The 22,076-nt window shown below is 41.1% G+C and overlaps 1 protein-coding gene across 1 annotated transcript in view; it reads left to right on the forward strand.

Annotated features, from left to right (window-relative positions):
* The window catches only part of LOC149813403 (protein GET4-like), a 42,097-nt gene extending 21,379 nt beyond the window's left edge, over positions 1-20,718 (forward strand). Inside the window, exon 5 of the mRNA XM_089992131.1 lies at positions 17,145-20,718. Within this exon, the coding sequence (XP_089848257.1) occupies positions 17,145-17,303 (159 nt within the window). The 3' untranslated portion in view covers positions 17,304-20,718. The remainder of the gene's footprint in view (positions 1-17,144) is intronic.
* Positions 20,719-22,076: the final 1,358 nt, after the last annotated feature.

Consider the following 22,076-nt stretch of genomic DNA (forward strand, 5'->3'; position numbering starts at 1 on the left):
TCCTCACGCTTCGGAAGCGCGGCGTTTCGCGCTTCCGAAGCGCGCTTCCTCTTTTGCTTAGGCACTTCCGATAACTCTGCTCTATTCACCTTTTTCATGGTGCCCATTCGTGCAACAAGAGAAAAGGTCTCAAAGAAATCAACTCCATATGTCTGAGTATATCCTTTTGCTATTAATCTGGCCTTATACCTCTCAATTGAACCATCTGAATTATACTTAATGGTATATACCCATTTGCATCCAACAATGTCCACATCTTCTGGAGAATCAACGAGGTCCCATGTCTGTTGAAACAATAAAGCATCCATTTCATCTTGCATAGCCTGCTTTCATCAGCTATCGAGGACTGCCTTTTGATAACTCATCAGAATAGTTTCAGCTGATAAGGCTGAAATAAAAGCTTTCATTTGATTGCCGAGTCTGGCATCTAACACAAACTTAGAAATAGGATGTAAGGTACATTGCCGTGTCCCCTTTCACAGAGCAATTGGCCTATCATCATTAACATGAATGTCGTTGCTATCAGGAGTACTTACCTCAGGGGAAGAAGAAGATGGAGGCACTGGAGGAGATGGAGATCTACGCACATACACCAATGGAGGATTGTGAAACCGTGAGGTAGGTGGAGTTGTATGCGAAATTGAGGGCACCGATTCCAAAGGAACATGAGGAACAAGAAGTGGAAAATAGTCATTTTGATCAGCTTGCAGCCGAGTACCGGTACTAGAATAGTATGGAATGGACTCCAAGAAAGATACATCCGCACTGACATACTCCCGACGAGAGGTTGGATCATAACATCGATACCCTTTTTGGTTTTTTGGATAGCCTATACATATACACTTAGTGGCTTAAGGAGCTAACTTATCACGATCAGGTCCAAATCTGTGCACAAAGCAAACACACCTGAATACCTTGGGCAAAAGAGGAAAGAGAGGTGCACTTGGATATAGAATTTGTAAAGGAATTTGGTCTTCCACAGACGATGAAGGCATGCAGTTGATCGAATAACACGCCGTGGTAACTACATCACCCCAATATGAGGCAGAAACATTGGATTGAATCATAAGAGTGTGTGCTACGTCTAGGAGATGCCTATGTTTTCGTTCAGCCACCCCATTTTGTTGAGAAGTATAGGCATAGGAGGCTTGAGGTTGAATTTTATGATCCCGGTAAAATTGCAATAGAGCTATGGTTTTAAACTCAAGAGCATTGTCAGTGCGAATAATCTTGACAACTGAATCAAACTGAGTTTTTATTTCAATGACCAAAGATTTTAGAATATTAGGAACTTCAAATCTTTCTTTTATTAAGAACACCCAAGAAAACTTAGAAAAATCATCGACAATGACAAGATAATAACGACATTGGGTCTTGGTAGGAATCTTACTAGGACCCCATACATCCGCATAAAGAAGTTCAAAGACCTTATGACTGGACTGACTCTGACTAGAAGGAAACGAACTCCGATGATGCTTGCCCAACTGACGTGCTTCACACTGGAATGATATTGTAGACGGTATTTGAGAAATGACACGATGAAACTTCGACAATGAAGGATGTCCGTGACGACGATGCCACTGAATAGGACTCGAGGAAGAATCGACTGCAACATAACTGTTTACCACAGGGTGATGTAGGTAGTAGACTCCATTTTCTTCATAGCCTCCACCAATCTTCTTTCCCGTCAGCAAATCCTGAAAATGACAACATACAAGATCAAATATCACCCTACAATTTAGCTCTTTTGTAAGACAATTCACTGAGAGTAAACTTTGAGGAAATGAAAGGGCATGAACAACATTTTCCAACTGCAATGAAGAGGATATAGAGACATTTCCCTGACCGATAATCGGGGAGGAACTCCCATCTGCTAATGAGACTCCCTGATGTGCAGGAATATCCTTTAGATCTGAAAAAAATTGAGAGTTTCCATATAGATGTCTAGATGCACCAGTGTCAATAATCCACTTACTATCATTGGAGAAAGATGGTCTCTGGTAGAGTAGGCCACACCAACTACAGGAGAAGAACTTGAAGGACGATGAGAGACTAGCTCTTCATATTCTGCACAATTGAGAGTGATAGATTCACTGGGAGAATTGGTTTCATGCTCCACTTTCAGTTTTGTAGCATTAGCTTTTAGAGCATTTTGCTTCAACGGAGAGAATGCAGGCCGTCCATGTTTATCCTAGCACCGATCTTCTAAATGTCTTGATTTTCTACAATAGGTACATTGGAGTTTACCTCTACCTCCCATACCTCTTTCACGACCTCTACCTCTAACATTCATAGGATTTCCTCGTCCATAACTAGATGGTACAACTAAAGCAGATGACTGAGATGCAGGTTGAGATTGTGGAAGAGAGATGGCAAGTCTACTCAATCGATTGTATGCATCAGCAAGAGTAGGAACATCAGACCCGGTCAACATTTGGACTTTTGCAACTGAAAACTCTGACGATAGGCCTGTGAGGAATCAAGCAACCATAGTCTGTTCTTGATGATTCTTTTGTTTTGAGCAACACAAAGGCCTATGAGCATTCAGTCTCTCAAAGGCAGCCTTATCAGAGGCATAATACTGGGCCAAAGATTGATCACCTTGTTGCAAATTATATATTTCTTGTTCAACTTGGAGAATACGACTCACATTAGTCTCTTGAGAGTACGTATCTCGAAGAGTGTCCCACATCTGTTTAGCCGTATTGTAATAAATTAAGTCATTTGCAATATGAGGTTCAATGCTATTCATGATCCATGACATAACAATGTCATTATCTTCTTCCCAAGTATTATATTTTCCTGTTTTATCAGTTGGTTCAAATTCTAACAGAACATGCTTTTTACGATGCCCAGACACAGACATCATAAAAGTTTGGGACCACCTTGCATAGTTTGTTTCATTTAATTTCACGGAAGAACCATATGAGAAAGGATTAGCGAAGGGTTTATATTTCCCAATAGCCTCATTCTTATAATCAGATTTTTGAACTTCACCCATAATGAATAGCACGAACTAAGGATCCACAACCAATATAGCTGCTGAAATAGATGTCCAAATGCACATAAAATTTTTTTGTCACAGTTAGAAAATGATTTGCTCCACAATATACAGATTTGCTATAGTGATTGCCTTCACCACAATACCCGATCTGTGATCAGATATGAACCGACTAGGTTATAAAGAAATTATGCAGATCCACGATACAAAAAAAACACAGACAACGATATGAGCTTTTGAATCTTCACAACAACTCAAACATATGATCTGAACATACGATCAGATAAAGTTTTTTTGCAAATCCACGACTATATAAGAATACCCTTTTCTGTTTTCGACAACAAAAAAAACTGACCCACGACACATCAAGTCATCACCCATGTCACGACATTACTACTGCACCCAAACGTGTATCTACCAGGTTTGGTCGACCAAAACTCATAAACAGATCTCATACAAACTGCTCCACTGGGTACTAAACTCACGACAACTCCAGATCTGTGATCAGTTTTGAACTAACATGGGTATAAAAGAAACCCACGTCAATAGGCTACATTTAGCCAAAAAAAAAATGCCGGCATCCACTGTACAACTTTTGCACAACAACGATACCTGTCACTACCCGATCTGGACAAAATAAAAAAGGATCCACTGTAACTTTTAGATCTGATGACAGATCTTAGTCATGACTCTTGTCAGACCTCAGATCTGTAGCTCTCGTTCTTAAAAAATAGATCAGGCACACCTTTTGATCCCCTTCACGCAATCTACTATCCTTCACTCGAGCTTTTTTTTTTTGGCGCAGAACGCGAGATCACGCTCCCAGGGTCGACTGCTTTGATACCATGTGGATAAAAGAGAGAAGAAAAGAGAGAGTGAGAGGGAAAGACGTCTGCTCATTTAATTAGGTCTAATCACCTATTTTTTAAATAGAGATTAGCCAAATGAATATATTTACATATGGGTCCCTCATTATTTAGTAAATACCAAAAACAACCTTGAGTAAAACTAAACCATTAAGAGGACGACTTATCTTAACAAGACTCATATGTCAAAGCAAAATGTCAAAGCCATCACGTAGGTCTCGTAGTTTTTCTATGGCAGTCGGTCTCGTCACTGGGCTTTAGAGGCCCTGAAAAACATAAAAAGCAAATGGTCAAAATCATGGATCCTGCGTACAAATTCCTCTAACAATTCAAATGGACAAGAAAAGCATAAATCAAATTCATGTAACATTTTTAGAGGAACATAACTACAACAATTTTATAATTCAAATAACCATTCATGCTAGTGAGAACAATTATCATGCAACAATCAATCTATCACATGTAAGAGAACATGTAAGGATGCATGAACTAATGCAGAACAATTAATATGCATGATATCAGTGCATATTCATGCGTAACTTATTAAGTTATTATTAGAGTTTCTTTTATATGCATGTCCCTATTAAATGCACACAATTTTAGTTTCACTTTTCATTAAAACCCGCAGATACTCAAAATGGGTACAAAAAATTCTCGAAGTTTAAGTTAGGTTCTCAATCGTAGCTTAAGACACAATTTGTATTTTATTACTGATTTACACAGTTAGCCTTTGACCGATGTCATTAATCAACACCATTCATCGAAACATTAGAAATCAACATCTAATATCGGGACACTAGGAAAATCAACATCCACTGATGTCACTTTCTTGGTATACCAATAATAACAGTTGTGTCTAAACACCACTCCCAGGCAAAGTTGCAAAAACACCTTAAAATTCTAGCTGACAGGTGAATCACTATATCGGGTTAAAGGCCACAATCGCATGCAGAGTTTTAGTATCCTCACGATTTTTCAAAACCGCCATCCAGGATTCTCATACTGTGAAAGAGACATCTAGGAAGAAACATTAATTACACTGTTTTGGTCTCTTTTATCTTTTTATCAAAAAAAAATTCTTTACACTATTCGTTTTGCAAATCAACATGCGAAACACAACATGTCACCTTGGCCCGTTACAATATTTAACAGTATAATTAATTTAGAAAACCAATAAATTTTATGGATTTTGCAATGCATTAAACAAAGCTTAGAGCAACACCTGCTCGCGGCCCACATGGCCTACACTGGTCACATTAAACCACTTATGCACCTTACACAAAAACCACAATAAGCGTGCAACTTATGCAATCATTTCACATGCTCACAAATGCACATTCATGCACACATAATAAGAATGTACATGTATAACAATTTCATATGCATATGAACACACGCTTGGAACATACATCTTGTTCTCATATTTTGTTTCATGCATATCTGATGCAGGCCAAGTTGGAGGAGTGAAAAACAGCAGCCCACCGTGAATCAGTGTGGCTCCAACTCTTTATTAATCTCAATAAGGTTCAATAATCAATGGAGAAGCAATCAACAATAAAGACTGAAAGGAAAAAGAAAACAGAATGCAAAAATAATAAATGAGGAAACAAGAATGCTGAAAAGAAAAGTGACGACTGAGCCTTTTTCAATTTCTCTGCCCACGCAACCCTAGGCGTGAGCCTTTTAAAGGCTATTTAGTGGACCCGGCTCGCGGGTCCAGACTTGGATCCGACCCGCGATCCGGGTCATCTTCCATCTGCTGCTGGTTCTGGGACATGTGAACTCCACCACGCCTGGAGTAGGTGCGCAGGGGTACCTCCCTGCATCGTGGCTCCGTCCCTGCAAGTGGATCATACACGCGAGGTAGCTCATCTGTCCTTTGTGGTAGATCGGGTGGCACGATGGGTCCAATCGGGTCCTGCCCTGCATCATTCTCTCCTAGTTGGGAAGAAGTCGGCTCTGACGACTTGTTGTTGCCACAGTAAGCATATAGATCAGCCACATTGAAAATAGGGGAAATATGCCAATCATCGGGCAACTCAAGGAGGTAGGCATTCGAACCCAATCGCTAAAGGATCCTAAAAGGGCCATACTTCTTAGGACTTAATTTGCTATAGGTGCCTACAGGAAAACGCTCTGGACGCAGATACACCCAGACGAGTTGACCGACCTGGAAGTGGACATCACGACGACCCTGATCTACGAAAGCTTTGTAGGCCTCGTAGCTTTCAGCAAGTTTGACACAGACTTGTCTGTGAATGTCACGCATATATTCGACGGCATCAAAGGCATTCGGAGCTGGAGCTGAGAGATCTGACACAGGGGCTAGGTCAACGACATGGGTGGGTGACCGACCATACACTACTTGGAACGGAGATTTACCAGTAGAACAGTTAATGGAGTTGTTATATGCGAACTCGGCTTGGGGCAATACGAGATCCCAAGTGTTGACATTTTCCCCCACTAGGCTCCGTAATAAATTTCCTAAGGTGCGATTCACAACTTCGGTTTGGCCATCGGTCTGGGGGTGATACGCACTACTGAATTGAAGCTTAGTCTTTAACAGGGTCGTAACGATTTCCAAAAGTGACTCATAAAACGCGTGTCACGATCAGAAGTGATTGAGTGGGGTAGACCATGGAAACGGGCAACGTCCTTGAAATAATAGGAGGCGACTAAAGAGGCATCGATGGTTCGCTTACACGAGACAAAGATAGCCATTTTGGAGAACCGGTCAACAACTACTAAAATTGAATCAACACGCCGTGGTGTTCGTAGAAGGCCCACGATAAAATCCATGGATACGTGCTCCCACGGCCGTTCAGGAATGGGTAACGGAGTATACAAACCACTATTCTGACGATGACCCTTGGACACTTGACACACATGACACCCTTGGATGAACTTGACAACATCTTTGCGCATTTTGGGCCAAAAGTATTGTTCATCTAAGAGAGCGAACGTCTTATCATGTCCGAAATGCCCGGCTAACCCTCCTTCATGTAATTCAGAAATCAACTGGAGCCTAAGGGAGAAATCGGGCACACATAATTTGTTCCCACGGAAGAGGTAACCATTATGAATACAAAAACGGGGGTCGAGGGTGTGATTTGAAGAGATGCACCCTTCCTAGACTTGGTGAAAATCAGGGTCCGTGAGATATAATTCCTTGCATTGTTCGAAGCCAATGACATGCACTGACATAGTCATCAGAAGACTGTTCTTCCTACTAAGAGCGTCAGCCACCTTGTTCAGGGTACCAGATTGATGGCGAAGCGAAAAGGTGTACTCTTGCAAGAAGCTGACCCACTTGGCATGACGAGCACTCAACTTCTTTTGACTATTTAGATACTTCAAAGCCTCATGGTCCGTGTACAAAACAAATTCCTTATAAATGAGGTAATGTCGCCAATAACGAAGGGCTTGTACTACGGCATAAAACTCAACATCGTAAGTGGAGTATTGGCACCTAGCCTGAGTCAGCTTCTCACTAAAGAAGGCAACGGGTCTGCGATTCTGATTCACGACATCGCCAATCCCCACTTTGGAGGCATCACACTCAACCTCAAAGACTGCACTAAAATCAGGGAGAGCTAAGACAGGAGCACTGGTCATTTTTTCTTTGATGATCGTAAAGGCTTTTCCAGCTGCGGCCGTCCAATGAAAACTAGTACCTTTTAGGCACTCCGTGATGGGGGCCATGAGGGTACTAAAATTTCTTACAAAACGTCGGTAAAAAGTGGCTAACCCGTGGAAGCTACGAATCTCTCCTATAGTCTTTGGGGTAGGCCAATCGACAATCGCGTGGACTTTTGCGGGGTCGGCCTTGACGCCATCAGATGACACAATAAAGCCTAAGAACACGACACTGGACGTCATAAACTCACACTTCTTTGCATTGGCATACAATTTTTTCCTCCTCAAAATACCTAAAACTTGACGCAGGTGATTCAAATGATCGGACAATGACGAACTATAAATCAAAATATCATCAAAGTAGACAACAACAAACTTCCCAATACACGGACGCAAGACTTGGGTCATCATGTTCATGAAGGTACTTGGGGCATTAGATAACCCAAACGGCATGACTAACCACTCGTACAATCCATCGCGTGTCTTGAATGCCGTTTTCCACTCGTCCCCTTCTCGTATACGAATCTGGTGATACCCGCTTTTTAGATCTATCTTAGAGAAAATGGAGGCACCAGATAACATATCAAACATATCATTCAAACGAGAAATGGGAAAACGGTATTTGACTGTGATGCGATTGATCGCGCGGCTATCAACACACATGCGCATGGACCCATCTTTCTTAGGAGTGAGTAAGACGGACACTGCACAAGGGCTAACACTCTCGCGAATGAAACCCTTTTGCAGTAATTCCCGAACCTGTCTTAAAAACTCGGTGTGCTCGGAGGGGTTCATGCAATATGTAGGAAGGTTGGGTAGGCTCGACCCTGGCACAAAGTCAGTGGCATGCTGAACTACCCTTGTCGAAGGTAATCCATCAGGTAGGTCATCCGGCATAATGTCGTGGAACTCCTCTAGAAGAGGGGCAACGTCCGCGGGAATGGACACTGACGAACTCATCACGGGCTTTGCCACCAGGGCATAACAATAGCCATCTTCCTGACAATGATTCAAGAAAAGCCGGTACGAGAGGCCTGCTAGGCGGGGAACTCGCTCAGGTTTGTCCACGGTGGGAAAGCCGGTCTCCTTGATAGGTAGAAGGACTATCTTATGGCCATTAATGGTAAAAGAGTATGTGTTCTTGCGGCCATCGTGAGTTGTCTGGCGATCAAACTGCCAGGGACGACCCAAAAGAATGTGACACGCGTGCATAGGGGCTACATCACACCACACCTAATCGTGGTAGTGTTCTCCCATGGAAAACCGGAGTAGGCATCGCTGAGTGATGGGAACCTCGTTTCCTTTCTTGAACCAGGCCATCTTATAGGGTTGGGACAACTTCTCGGTGTTGAGTTTTAAGGTAGAAACCACACTCTCAGACACCATGTTCTCGCATGCTTCGGTGTCAATGATGACATCACAAGCGTGACCCTCACAGTTGCACCGGGTCCTAAAAATGTTATTCCTTAACCATTTCGATGGGGCTGATTCGCGGGGTGTGGTCAACACATGACGGATGGACAACAAACTTTCGACGTTACCGTCGAACTCTATAACTCCCCTCTCATCTTCGTCTTCAACTAATGACTTGTCGTCACTATCACTCTCACTTGCGGATGCAGACTCTACAATTCCTTCAACAAGATGGGTGTTCCTGCTCACGGTGGGACACTTGGACGCGACATGCCCTAACTCTTGACATCTAAAACAACGAAGGGTCGACTCACTAGGTTTGGCTTTGGACCGGGTGTGGAAAGCTGGGCCTGACTGGTCAGGTTTGCTAAGGTCTGCTCTAGGCTTTGAATCACTAGGGGAGCTTGCTCCTCTGGTTGAGAAACCCGACTTAGGTCGACTGGTGGGTTCACTACGGGACGTCCTATATTCTTGCCTCCGCTTCAGCTTGTCCTCGATGTTCATGGCGAAACTGCTGGCCTGATCTAATGTCTCAACTGTAACACAACTAAAATCATCAGAGATAGCAGGACGAAGACCCGAAATGTACCTCGTGACCTGCTGACGAGCTGTTTCCTCAATCTGCACACGCAGGGAAAGACGATGGAACTCCGCGGTGTACTCTGCTACAGTTCGGGAGCCTTGGCGCAGGGTCAGGTATTCCTTGTAGGCTCGCTCGGCGTGATCCGAAGGCACAAATTTTGACTGCATCAAGCTTTGCATTTTCTCCCACGACTGTACGCGCTCTAATCCCTGCCGCTCCCTCGATTGTTGTAGCTCCACCCACTATGTCTGTGCTAGGCCTCTCAATTGCGTAGACGCTAGCGAGACACGACGATGTTCAGCGACAGTGTGATAGTCGAAGAAGAACTGCACTGCATAAGACCAGTCGAAAAATTGCTCCGCGTCGAATCGCCCCGCGAACTTCGGAAGATCCAGTTTCACGCCATAAGTGGAGGAGTGGTCTGGTGCTCTCTGTTGTCGCGGCTCCACCATTCCTGCAGGATGCTCGTTCAAGAAAATGTCATCGTCCCATACTACTTCATTGTCCGTAGTGCGGTATTGCTCGCCGGGATGCTGGTGCTGTCGAACTCGCCCGATGGGGGGTCGACGGTCAGGGCGCGCCGGTTCCTGCTGACATTGCCTCGGTCTGGTTTGCCCGTGGGCAGGCACCATCTGCGGCCGGTATTGTGGTACTGGAATGACGGGAAATCCAATGTAGGGTGGAGGGTTCGGGTTCCTGGCGGGTAGAATTGGTATAATATGGTTGTGGGTTAGGAGTATGGTGTTGGGTTCTGGGCCAGGGTTGGGTAAACAGGTGGGTTTGGGTTTGGGTAGGGGTATGGGTATGGGGCCTGGTGGGTATATGGATGGGTTGACTCGCCCGATGGGATATGGATCGGGCCCATTCCTACACTACTCGTCGGACCCAGATAGGGATGGGCTGGATCGGAGTTCGAGTTGTGGGGATAATAGGCTTGGTTTGAACTCGATCCTCGATCCATAAGATTATGGGTCTGGTTTTGACCCGGCTCAAATCCAAACTGGAGCTCCGTCCGGGTCCGATATGGGTTATGATCGGCATGGGGTCTATTTTGAGGGTCAGAATTAATGGGTTGGTTCTGGTTCGGGGCTGCCCGCGAACCGGAACCAACTAGGTAGGCTGGGTGAGGGGTGTCTAGACCCAAACCCGCTCCCTGAGACCCAATGGTTGGTCCCAGCGAAACAGGCCTGGGTCCTGTTGTATCAAAAACTGGATTGATTCCTCTTGGGTCTGGCCCAATCAACAGGGGCTCGCCAACTCCAGCTCGTAGGGATGCGACTACAGAGCCTCCCCGAGTGGGGTCGGGGGGAAAAGGTAAGTCCCTCCCGAGCCGGGCTGACAAGACCGGGCCAGCAGCAGGGTCCATCGTGACGCTGGGCCCCTGCCGACTCAACTCAACCTGCGACGCAGCTCGCGCGAAACCCTGCCACGATCCAGGGCCTGCAGGTGGACCCAGCGCCACGCTGGGGCCCTACAGGTTCGGGTTGGCCTGCTGCGCAGTCACTGTTACGCCTGGCCACGAACCCTGGCCTGCAGGTGGACCCAGCGTGCTGTTGGGGTCCTGCAGGCTCGGGCCCACCTGCGATACTGACGAGTTACTCGTTGCCGGGGCTGAGGTGCTCTTACCAGGGAATCGCTGTTCGCCGAGATCCCCTGGTGCTGTTGAAAGGTGTCCGGGTTATGCATGGACGCTGGAACTGCTGGGAAGGCAGCGGTAGGTCCTTGTTGTAGAGGTATCGGCTGAGATGATTCGGCAACCTGGGGACTCAAATTTGCAGACGCACCATCAGTGAGGCCTGTATCTGGTACTGCGCACGGCCCTTTGCGCGACTCGAATGCCGTCATGCGATTATCCATCTCATCCAGCCTTTTCGATAGGCCGGCGACATCCCGACTCATGCACAACATATTCTCCTGTATTTTCGTCAACACCTCCATGACACAAAACATTGGATCTTCGCTGCTCGCCTCCTCACGCGCTTCGCCTTGTACCGGATCGGTTCCTGCCTCAAGAGCCATATCGCTGATGAAGGTGGAACGCCGACTCTGATACCACTTTGATGCAGGCCAAGTTGGAGGAGGAGTGAAAAACAGCAGCCCACCGTGAATCGGTGTGACTCCAACTCTTTATTAATCTCAATAAGGTTCAATAATCAATGGGGAAGAAATCAACAGTAAAGACGGAAAGGAAAAAGAAAACAGAATGCAAAAATAATAAATGAGGAAACAAGAATGCTGAAAAGAAAAGTGACGGCTGAGCCTTTTTCAATTTCTCTGCCCACGCAACCCTAGGCGTGAGCCTTTTAAAGGCTATTTAGTGGACCTGGGTCGCGGATCCAGACTTGGATCCGACCCGCGATCCAGGTCATCTTCCATTTGCTGCTGGTTCTGGGACGTGCGAACTCCACCACGCCTGGAGTAGGTGCGCAGGGGTACCTCCCTGCGTCGTGGCTCCGTCCCTGCAAATGGATCATACACGCGAGGTAGCTCATCTGTCCTTTGTGGTAGATTGGGTGGCACGATGGGTCCAATCGGGTCCTGCCTTGCATCAATATCATTCAAGTATGCTCATGACTATGTTGATGCAACAACAAATAAACCTCAAAATTCATGTGTTCATAATATGCACGTTTATGCTAATAAGGTATTCAATTTCATGAGCATATGTGAAGCACAACAAATTTTGCCGCCTCGAGCAAGCTCTTTATGCTGCCCTCATGCACAGGACAACATTAGCATGGTAGTCGCATAAAAAAACATGCCTAACAGTTACATGAAAGCATGCATTACATTCACATGAAAACATGCATAACAGTCCAATCATAAAAATACATAATCTGACATGGGCGAAAACACACAAATTTGAATATTCAACATGCATAAATCTGCACATTCAGCATGCTTAAATCTGAACATCCAATCTGAATATTCAACATGTTTAATTATGAGCCTTTAACATGTAAAAATCTGAACATTTAACTGGTATAAATCTTAATATTTAACTAGTATAAATCTGAATATTTGACTTGTAAAAATCTGAACATGTAACATGTGAAATTCTGAATATTTAACATGTAAAAATCTGAACATGGAACATGTGTAAGTCTGAATATCTAACATGTAAAAATCATGACATGTAATATATACAAGTCTGAACTTTTAACATGTATGAATCTAAGCATATATATATATATATATATATATATATATATATATATATATATATATATATATATATATATATATATATATATATATATATATATATATATATATATATATATAGTTTTTTTTTTTGACAACTGCTCGGCCGATTGCAGTCGGTTGGGCTTACCAGTTTGTGAATCTGCCTAAGCCGACTGTAGGTCGGCTGGGCTTAACATCTTTAGGAGTCGTCAGGGCTTAACAAAAGCCCTTTTTTTTGTACATGAGTCCACCCCCAGCTGGCAGCAGCCGACTGGGGTGTAATACATAGGTTCTGCCCAGCTGACTGCAATCAGCTAGGTTTGACAGAGTACACACTGCTCAATCAACCACAGTCCGCTGGGCGTGACAGCATGCAAAACATGCTCAGCCGACCGCAGTCGGCTGGGCACAAATGTGTTTGAGATATGCTCAGCCGATCTGTGTCCCACCTATATGTATTTTTTTGACCGAAATCTGTGCATGCACTGGCCAAGAACCAGCCATTCACATCCGTAGATCTGGACCAGATCTGCACGTCCGTGTGGCTTGTCAGATCTGTCTAGATCTATCCACCATTGCAGGGGAGAGATCTGTCCGTACACATGATAGGGTAGATCTGTCCACCATTGCAATGGGCAGATCTGTTTGTACACATGATGGGACAGATCTGTCCTTGTGAATAGTAGGACAAAATCTAACGATATGCACCCAAAAACCTAAACAGCATGCTTAGGCTACAAGAATAAAGTTTATAGACTGTTTTAACATCTCATATATATATATATACATAACCAATATTACGTTATGTATGTATATATATACCTAATAAAATCAGATTTCTCATTCTTTTCTTCTTTTTCCATTCCACCCAAAAAAAATACTACGGGAACTTATTTACGCTATTTTATCCTATTCGAATCGAGAGGCCTATACATTTTTTTTAAGCTTGAATATGACCGAAAAACCTCGGATAACCGAAGAGGAAGAAGGCTTCTCCTCCTCCAATATTTTTTTCCTCCTCTTCTCTTCTCTTCTCTTCCTCCTCCATGTTTTCTCTCTCTCTCTCTCTCTTTTTCTCTCTTTCTTTCTTTTTTTTGTAGTTTTTATATTAGAGGGCCTCTAGAGGGTGACGCCTCCCTCTAGGGTTTCTCATATGAGGGCTGAAATTCTATCTCCAACCTACTTTCCTAATTTTTTCTAGAATTTTTTCTTTTGTTGACTTTTCCAACTCATTCCTCTTTAAAAAACTTACCTCTTTTTCTTTTTTTTTCCTTATAGTAACTACAAGACTCTTCTAGAGAACCCTAATTATTTTTTAACTACCTTATCTGAAATTTTTGAAATTTAATAATTTTAATATTAAAATAATTAATAATTAATTATTTATTATTTAATAAATACCCAAAAATTTCCAGAGGGTGCCTTATCCCTCTGGCAGTCTTTTTAACTTTAAATTTCCTTAATTTAAACATGTATTTTAAATTTAAAGCTTTAATTTTGTTGGAACTAAATCTTGGATTTGAATTCAGATCCAAGATCCGAATCCATATCCAAAATCCATATGGATCTTGAACTGAATCAAATCTTAATTAATATGGGTCTTAGACTGAGTCCAGAGATCCATATTAACTTGGATCATACGGATCGGATTCGGTTTGATCCAACCTAGACCCGGTCCCATCGAGATAGGCCTTTTTAAAAAAAATATGATTTTTTGGATCAGCCGTAGCCAAATTCAGAAAAATAAAATATCGTTAAACTCAGAATTTTGAGGCGCATCTAGCGATGTATAACTCGATTTTTGCCTTCGAAGTTTGCCTGAATTTAACCTGAATTTTGTTTGATTTTAAAGGTCAAAAATAAAAGTTTTAATCACCTATTAATTGACTTGTTTAGGTCTTATCGCTGACTAAGCCTAGACTCGAATATCATAATCTAGCATCAGACATTTTATTGATGTTTCTACAACAATTGGCCAAATTTTCAGAAATTTCAAAGTGAGTACACAATGAGATAAAGCAGTGTCCTAAACAAGCCCTAACTTGCTGGAGGTCGTATTTTTCTAATTTCTATATGGCATGGAAATCTCCAACAAGGGTTTCTAAGATGTAATAAGCCTAAACCTGATGTTTATGCCTGAGCTTAATGCAAGACAACCTATACGTGAGCTAAATCAAGTAACAAAAAAAAACTAAATAGAAGATCTAGCAAAAAAAGAAGCAAAGCAAAACAATATTGATCTACACCACACCGGTACGGATGGAAGAGTCGTTTGGACGAAAAAGGCTACTGAACGACCAATCTATTAGCTGGCAGAATCTAACAGATGACATAACTTGCCAAAACTGCAGGCAGAGTAGACAACATTGTCTGCAGACACAAAAGCAGTTTTTGCCGATGCTGCAGATAACGCTAACTACAGACGACACTGTCTGCTAATGCTGCAGACAAAAAGAAAAGCTCCGCAGACAGAAAGAAAAGCCCTTAGGTAGTGTTTTTTGTGAATGGCGTTATCTGTGGACAACTAATCTGACAAAGAAAGCTCTACAGACAAAAAGAAAATCCCTGCGAACAACGTTGTTTGTGGACGACATTGTCTGCAGACGGTGATCAACCTACTGAACGACATAATATCGGACGACAGAATCAGGGAATGGCAATACAGGTTTCGTTGTTCGATAAAGAGAAAACATGAAAACTGAGTTTTTTGCAACTCAAAATTCTTTCGATAATGCAAGTCTAGCTACGAGAAATTGAAAAATAAAATGACATCCCATCATGATCGCTAAAAACTGTTGATAAAATTTTTGGAATTGGGAAAGGTTTACTTACCCAAATTACGCAAAATCCTTTTAGAAGTGTGGGGACACTGTTTGCAAGCTTCAATCGTCCTTCGCCTGATGGGAAGTTTAAGATAGGGTAGACTTTTTGATCTCCGTAGCTTGAATCACACCATCGCGAATTCATGTATGCAAACAAATACAAAACGTGTATAAGCACCCAATCAAAAGATTATATGAAATTGAAACAAACAGATCGGGGATATGGAAAATACTTTTTTCGGACTTGAGGGTTCGCTTAGCTTTTAGGCTTATTTTGGTCGGTCAACACCTCCACGTAGGTATTAGTGTTCTTTAATAGCGTCAAGACAGAGTACTGGCAGGGCTTGAGTAGGCTTGTTCTGCAGGGCCAACACTTTGGTATCTTATTTCCAGATGTCTGGGTCCTAGGGGCCAACCCCTATTTATAGGACTCAGAATGGGATTCAAGTCACAAGACTTCTTCTAATCTGGATCTAGTCCCAATGGATTTGATCTTATCCTCAAATGGGGATAAAACTTATCCAAGAGAGTCTCCTCGGATGAAGGCTCATCCTAGAGGAGACCTCCTGCCCTGGAAAACACGCCAAATGACTTTTACACATTTGGCGCAACGGACGAAGTAACTATACCGTCCCATAGCAGACGACACTTCGTTTTGCCATCCCCAATATCGGACGACGATCCGTTCTGCCGTCTCGTAGCGGATGGCAGTCCGGTGAGCCATCCTTTAGATGGACGAAAAAATCTCCTTTGTCGTCCGAGCTTTGAGGAGTATCTGATTCCTGCTGGGTACCTGCCAACACTTGTTTTGAAAGATGCCAGTAATCGGGCATCATAAAATTTTGGTGTCTACACAAGCGAATTTGCATTGTGTCCTACCTCCATCCATATCCATGTGACATAGGTTTCACTTGATCTAGATGCGCATCTTCTTTAGAGTATTACTTACATTGGCATGGTTGGACTTGGAGGTAAATTGCTGGGATAGTAGCCAGTCAATGAGTCAGGTAATTTACACCAACTGGAGGATAGGCAAGGGGAAGGATTGAAGATGCAGTTGGAAGCGATGGTGTATCCTTACCTGTTGGCATATTTGGTTTGAAAGGAGCAATAGAGTGTTTCAGGGGCTTGGATTCCTTCCAAGAATAAGATACAACAATATTATAATTTGCGTTTCTGATTTACTTTATTTGTATCCCTTGCTCATTTTCTCTTTTAATGATAGTTCTAGTTTCCTTGAAAAACGAAAAAAGATCTGGTTGAGTCCTGTTTTTGATTTAGCTATGTCCTGAGTCAGTTTGATGATAAAAACTAGCTACCTGAACTCAAGTTGGTGGGTTTTTGAACATTGGCTCTTGTAGGCAAGTAGTAAAGTGCTGGAGTACTTAGGCAAGGAGTAAAGTGCTGGAGTACTTAATGATCTAAAACTTAAACATGGATGTGGCATTTCATTTGCGGAATCTTGGTAGCATGGCTTTAGGCATGTTTATTTGTTCTTATTCCTCTTTGCAGAACATAATTTCTGGTTGTTCATGCTGCTTGAGTGTAGTGTTGTTTTATTGAAGTACTATGGATTCTAAAATTTCAGCCTTAACTTATAACATTTACTTAGCTATACACTTTTTACATATTTCTAGGTCACTTGTGGGGCTGAACTTGCTGGTTTCTTTGTTGAGACACTTGTCAAAGGGAAATATCCATTTTGTGATGAAAAACTTGGTGAGTCTCCTACTTCTTATGTTCGGATTTGTATATTGTGTTCCAATGTGCATCATAGAGTTCTGCTATTTTTGTAGTGACTGATTGTTTGTTGGTTACTTCATTGACCTTTCCCAGAGTCTGATGAACTAGTCATCTCTCTTGCCATCCTGTTTTTCAGTATACTTTTATGGTGTGCATGCATTTTTTTAGATATTGATAATCAGTATGGATGAATATTTTTCTACATAATTGAATACGAATGTCAACACCATGGAGTACATAGGAAATGCTTGTGCTGTAGGGTATATATATTGTCTGTCCTTGCGTTCTATTTTTGAAATTTTTCGTAAATTCATGTCTCGTCCAAATTTGTGTCTGTGGCATAGGCTAGAATTAGGAGTTCCTAACAGCTAATTTGGTCCTAATGACCAAAATGCCCCTAGTGGGCAGAATATAAAAATAAAAAATAAAAATACAAAACAATATTACAAAAATACCCTACATAAATAAAACTAAGTATCTATATATGTATATACAATATATATGTGCACACACACACACACACACACACACACACACACACACACACACACATATATATATCTTAACGGTGCACATTCTAGAATAATTTCTGGATGATAACTTAGTTAATTCTATTAGCATAATCAGTCTATGCATTTAATATTCTCCATCGTTATAGGTTGTTATGTTAGGGATGGTTTGATGAGTGTTACGTGACTCATGCTTAATCCAATGCCAATCCAAGCAACAAGTTCATTTGGTCAAACATGATTGCACCCTATTTTGTTCTTGGGTTGTGGATTCTGGACAGCGGATGGTTCTTTTTGTTGGAATTTTGTGCAGTCATTGCTATCCACAAGAATCACCAAGTGGCTTTAGTATACCTATTGTGATCCTTGGTCCACTTTTTCCCATGGCTTCCCGCTCAAAATTCTAAAGAGATTTTCTTGGCACTCCATCTCAATTATTTCTGCTATGAGTTTTTATCTGTGCTAAAGAGGAGAGAACAAAAAGAAATGAATAACTGATTTGGTCTCCCAATATAAACCAATTTGCTTGATATATCTTCAGTAATTTTCTCTACATCGGACATTATTAGTGTCTTGTCGCCAAGCACTAACCATGAACATGTTCTAGCTGTGGATGATGTCCATAACTCAAATTCTGTTGTTGAAGACTAAGTCAACAAATGGTTCAACAAGGGCCTCATACGAAGAGCTTGTAGTGAAAGTGCCCTTGGCTTCCCTCTTGAAAACTTGCCCATTTCTATCCTCATGTTTTTAAGTGCTTCCATAAGTTTCATTGATTCGTCAAATTTTGAATGCAGAATATGACAAATATTTTATCCCCTAAATGCTTGGTATGGAAGAATTAAAGTCCTTTCTGTTGCAGCCATTTATTTGACCAAAATGGTATGTTGTGCCAATTGACAGTCTTAGACAAGGTTTCCTTTATACAGGATCGCTACCAGTGTCTTCTCCACTCTATAATCTTTGCTTTATGTAACTTTTTTTCCAAGAGAAAGAGAGACCAGAGATGTCATTATCTAGTCCTAAAGATCTTTCTATCGAAGATTATGAAAGCTGCTACGATCACTTATCAAATAATAAAAACCAATTCTTTTAATGCTGAGGCATGAACATTTCTCGTGTACCATTTTGGCATGAAGGTCAAACATGAATCATTCGTTCTTCAAATACTTACTAGTAATTTCAACAGTTCACTGGGAAACCATTTGGCTTGAATGTTTCCTTAGTAGGACAGGAGCTATGCACTTGTCTCTTTTCCTTTCAAGGATGTTTTGACCAAGAATTTTGATGAAAAGAAATATCTGCATAAGAGATATGGTCCAAATTGATATGATCTTTTTTGTTCAAAAAGCAATCAAGGGTTTATATGGTCCCCATGGTTTTATTATGATAGTCAACAATACAAACAATCAAGAATCTTCAGGTCCTTTCTAATTCGGAGGTTTAACCTTTCACGTTGAAGAGCCTTGGTCTCGAGTAAAGAACAGAGCATGAGGAAGCAGTGCTAATGGAAGTCAAATTATGATGAACTGACCAAAGAGTCTTCAGCATAGAATGCTTTCTGGTTCTTCCTCTTAAGTGGATTGAGCTGAAGTTCTAAACAATTGATCAGAAGTTTTGTAAGATTGTGTTCTTCAACTCATCCTTAGAATACCTTCAAGGAAGACACTCCGGAGGTCTCTTAGGTGGAGACAGGATGTACAATCGCCATGTCAAATTAATTAGGCTTCAGTTAAAGGCTTTATTGTCAGCTCAGTTGGTTCTGATCACTCCTTTCAAGTTCTCTTGGTTTCTAATTGGCTGTAACCTGTTTGGATAGTCTAGATTTTTAAAACTGTACACTTATGAACCTTCTTGTCAGTTATATATAACTCTCTCTCTCTCACACAGACACACACACACACACACACAAATATATATAGATAGATAGATAAAGTCACAAGAATATGAGAATTACCATGTGAACTGGACATTTCCAACATTTTTTTGCAAATCCAACCATGTAGATGTGTTCGGCATGGTGAATTTGCTAGGAATCAACTGTTGGATTGTGTATTTTTGATGAAAAATACAATTTTTTGGATGTTTGAATATTTATGAAGATTATGAGCTGTTGATTTTCAATCATTAAAAGATCTTGTTTATGCATCATAATCGGATGAGTCAAGAGTTGGTCCTATAATATCAAGCATGTAGATCACATCCGTACGGTTGGATTCAAGAAAAAATAAATAAAAATCCATGACAATCGTGGTTCAAACTTCACACAATAGTTTTCATATTCTAATGACTATATATATTGGCCACTAGAACTAGATATGAGAACTACTGTGCGAACTAGGCATTTCCAGCACTTTTTTTGCAAATCTGGCCATTTAGACGTGTTCGGCATGGTGAATTTGCAATAAATCGATTGTTGATATTGTGCATTTTCAATGAAAAAATGCGAATTTTGGATGCTTAAATTATAAATATTCTGAGCCGTTGATTTTAAAGCCTTAAAATCTTGCTTATGCATCATAATTATATGATTCAAGAGCTGATCCTATAAAACCAAGCATCTATATCACATCCATCTGGTTAGATTTAAGATAAAAGAACAAAAAACCCATGAAAATCATGGGGCAAATGGTACTTTTCATATATATATATGTGCCAAATGGATACTTCAAAATGCCTAATGTAATTATGTAGATGCTGGTTCTGGGTGCTTCTAGGTGAAGCCACACATGCATCCAGTATAATATATAGGATACACTGATTTTTAAAATATTGTGATGCCATCGTTTTAACAAAAACATGGTGGTATGTGATCTTTAAATTTTTTAGAGCTATACATGTTACAAAATGGTATGGATCCCAATGCACTCCGGAATGCATCCCGTGAGCCATGAATACAATGTAATTAAATACACATTCATAATGAAAATACTCATAGAACACAAGACTTAAAAATAAACAATTTCATTAAGTATGGAATTCAAATAATATAAAAAAATGAAAAATTACAAAAAAGCCTCACTACAACACTCAAAACCTAAAAAACTATCCATCACTCTCACTAATACAAAGGCACACACCCACTCTTTATATGGAGAATAAGAGGGAGAAGATAGGGATTGAAAGGAGAGATAGGTGAACCAATCTAGCCGTTGGACCAACAATCCAACAACCAGCCATCCCCAAGTCAACCAATAGTTGACTTGGGTATAATATATATATATATATATATATATATATATATATATATATATATATATCCTAACACCCTTCCTCAAACTTACGTTGACTCACTATAAGTTTTATTAAAGATAAGTCGACCACTTTAAAGCAAAGTTTATTTAGTCTTAAGGTTGCTTTTGGTATTTTATACAAAATAAGGGACTCTAATCTAATTTTGTTATCTTGGCTAATCTCTATTTAAACTTAAGGAGATTAGACCTAATTGATTTTAACGAGTTCTTTCTTTTCTCTTTCTCGTTTCTGTGCATCCTCTGAGCCTCAACTTCTACATGGTATCAGAGCCATCGATCTGGGGAGGGTGATCTCAAGTTCTGTGTCAAAGTTTGAGTGAAGGGTTTTAGTTCACGTGAAGAAAAAAAAAAGGTTCACGTGAAAAGATCAAGAAAAAGGTGTGTCGTTCTTTTCCTTTCTCGAGTGGTACAGATCTGAGATCTGACAAAAGTCGTGACTCAGATATGTAATCAGATCTAAAAAGTTGCGAGTGTCATGGGTCTCTGTCGACCAAACTGAATGGATACAAGTATGGGTTCTGTGCTGAAGCCGTAAAGGGGGTGACAGTAAAATTTTTTTGGTATCATGGAGTTTCTGAAGACCGTAGGCTTTAGGTATTTCAGATCTAATAAAAAATCTGAATGTAGTGGGAATTAAATATGTTTTTTCAGTCGTGGACATGTATATTTTATTTGGGTTCGTTCAAAACTGGTTGTTGTGAAGAATATTCACATTAAATAGTCGTGAAGCTGCACCTTTTTCAGAGATCTGATCACAGATCTGAGTGTGGTGAAGATTTAAAATTTTTGTCACCTGCGTACTTCTGTTACTCTATATTAAATTGTCGTGTTTTTTTTTTTGGATCTTTTTATAGATCTGACACATCTGAGTGTGATGAAGACTAGATATCCTGTTCAGTCGTGGAACCACATACTTCTATTTTTCGTTCACTCATAAATGGTTGCTGTGAAGAACATGTTATCTTCAAATTTTTTTAATTGTCTGGTTGGTTCAGATCTAATTGCAGATCTATTGTCGTGGTGAAATCTTATTATAGTAGTGGATTTGCACTGTGTGGGAGTT

The sequence above is a fragment of the Nuphar pumila genome, chromosome 16, assembly GCF_984573655.1.
Source record: "Nuphar pumila chromosome 16, dmNupPumi1.hap1.1, whole genome shotgun sequence".
Taxonomy (NCBI): Eukaryota; Viridiplantae; Streptophyta; class Magnoliopsida; order Nymphaeales; family Nymphaeaceae; genus Nuphar; species Nuphar pumila.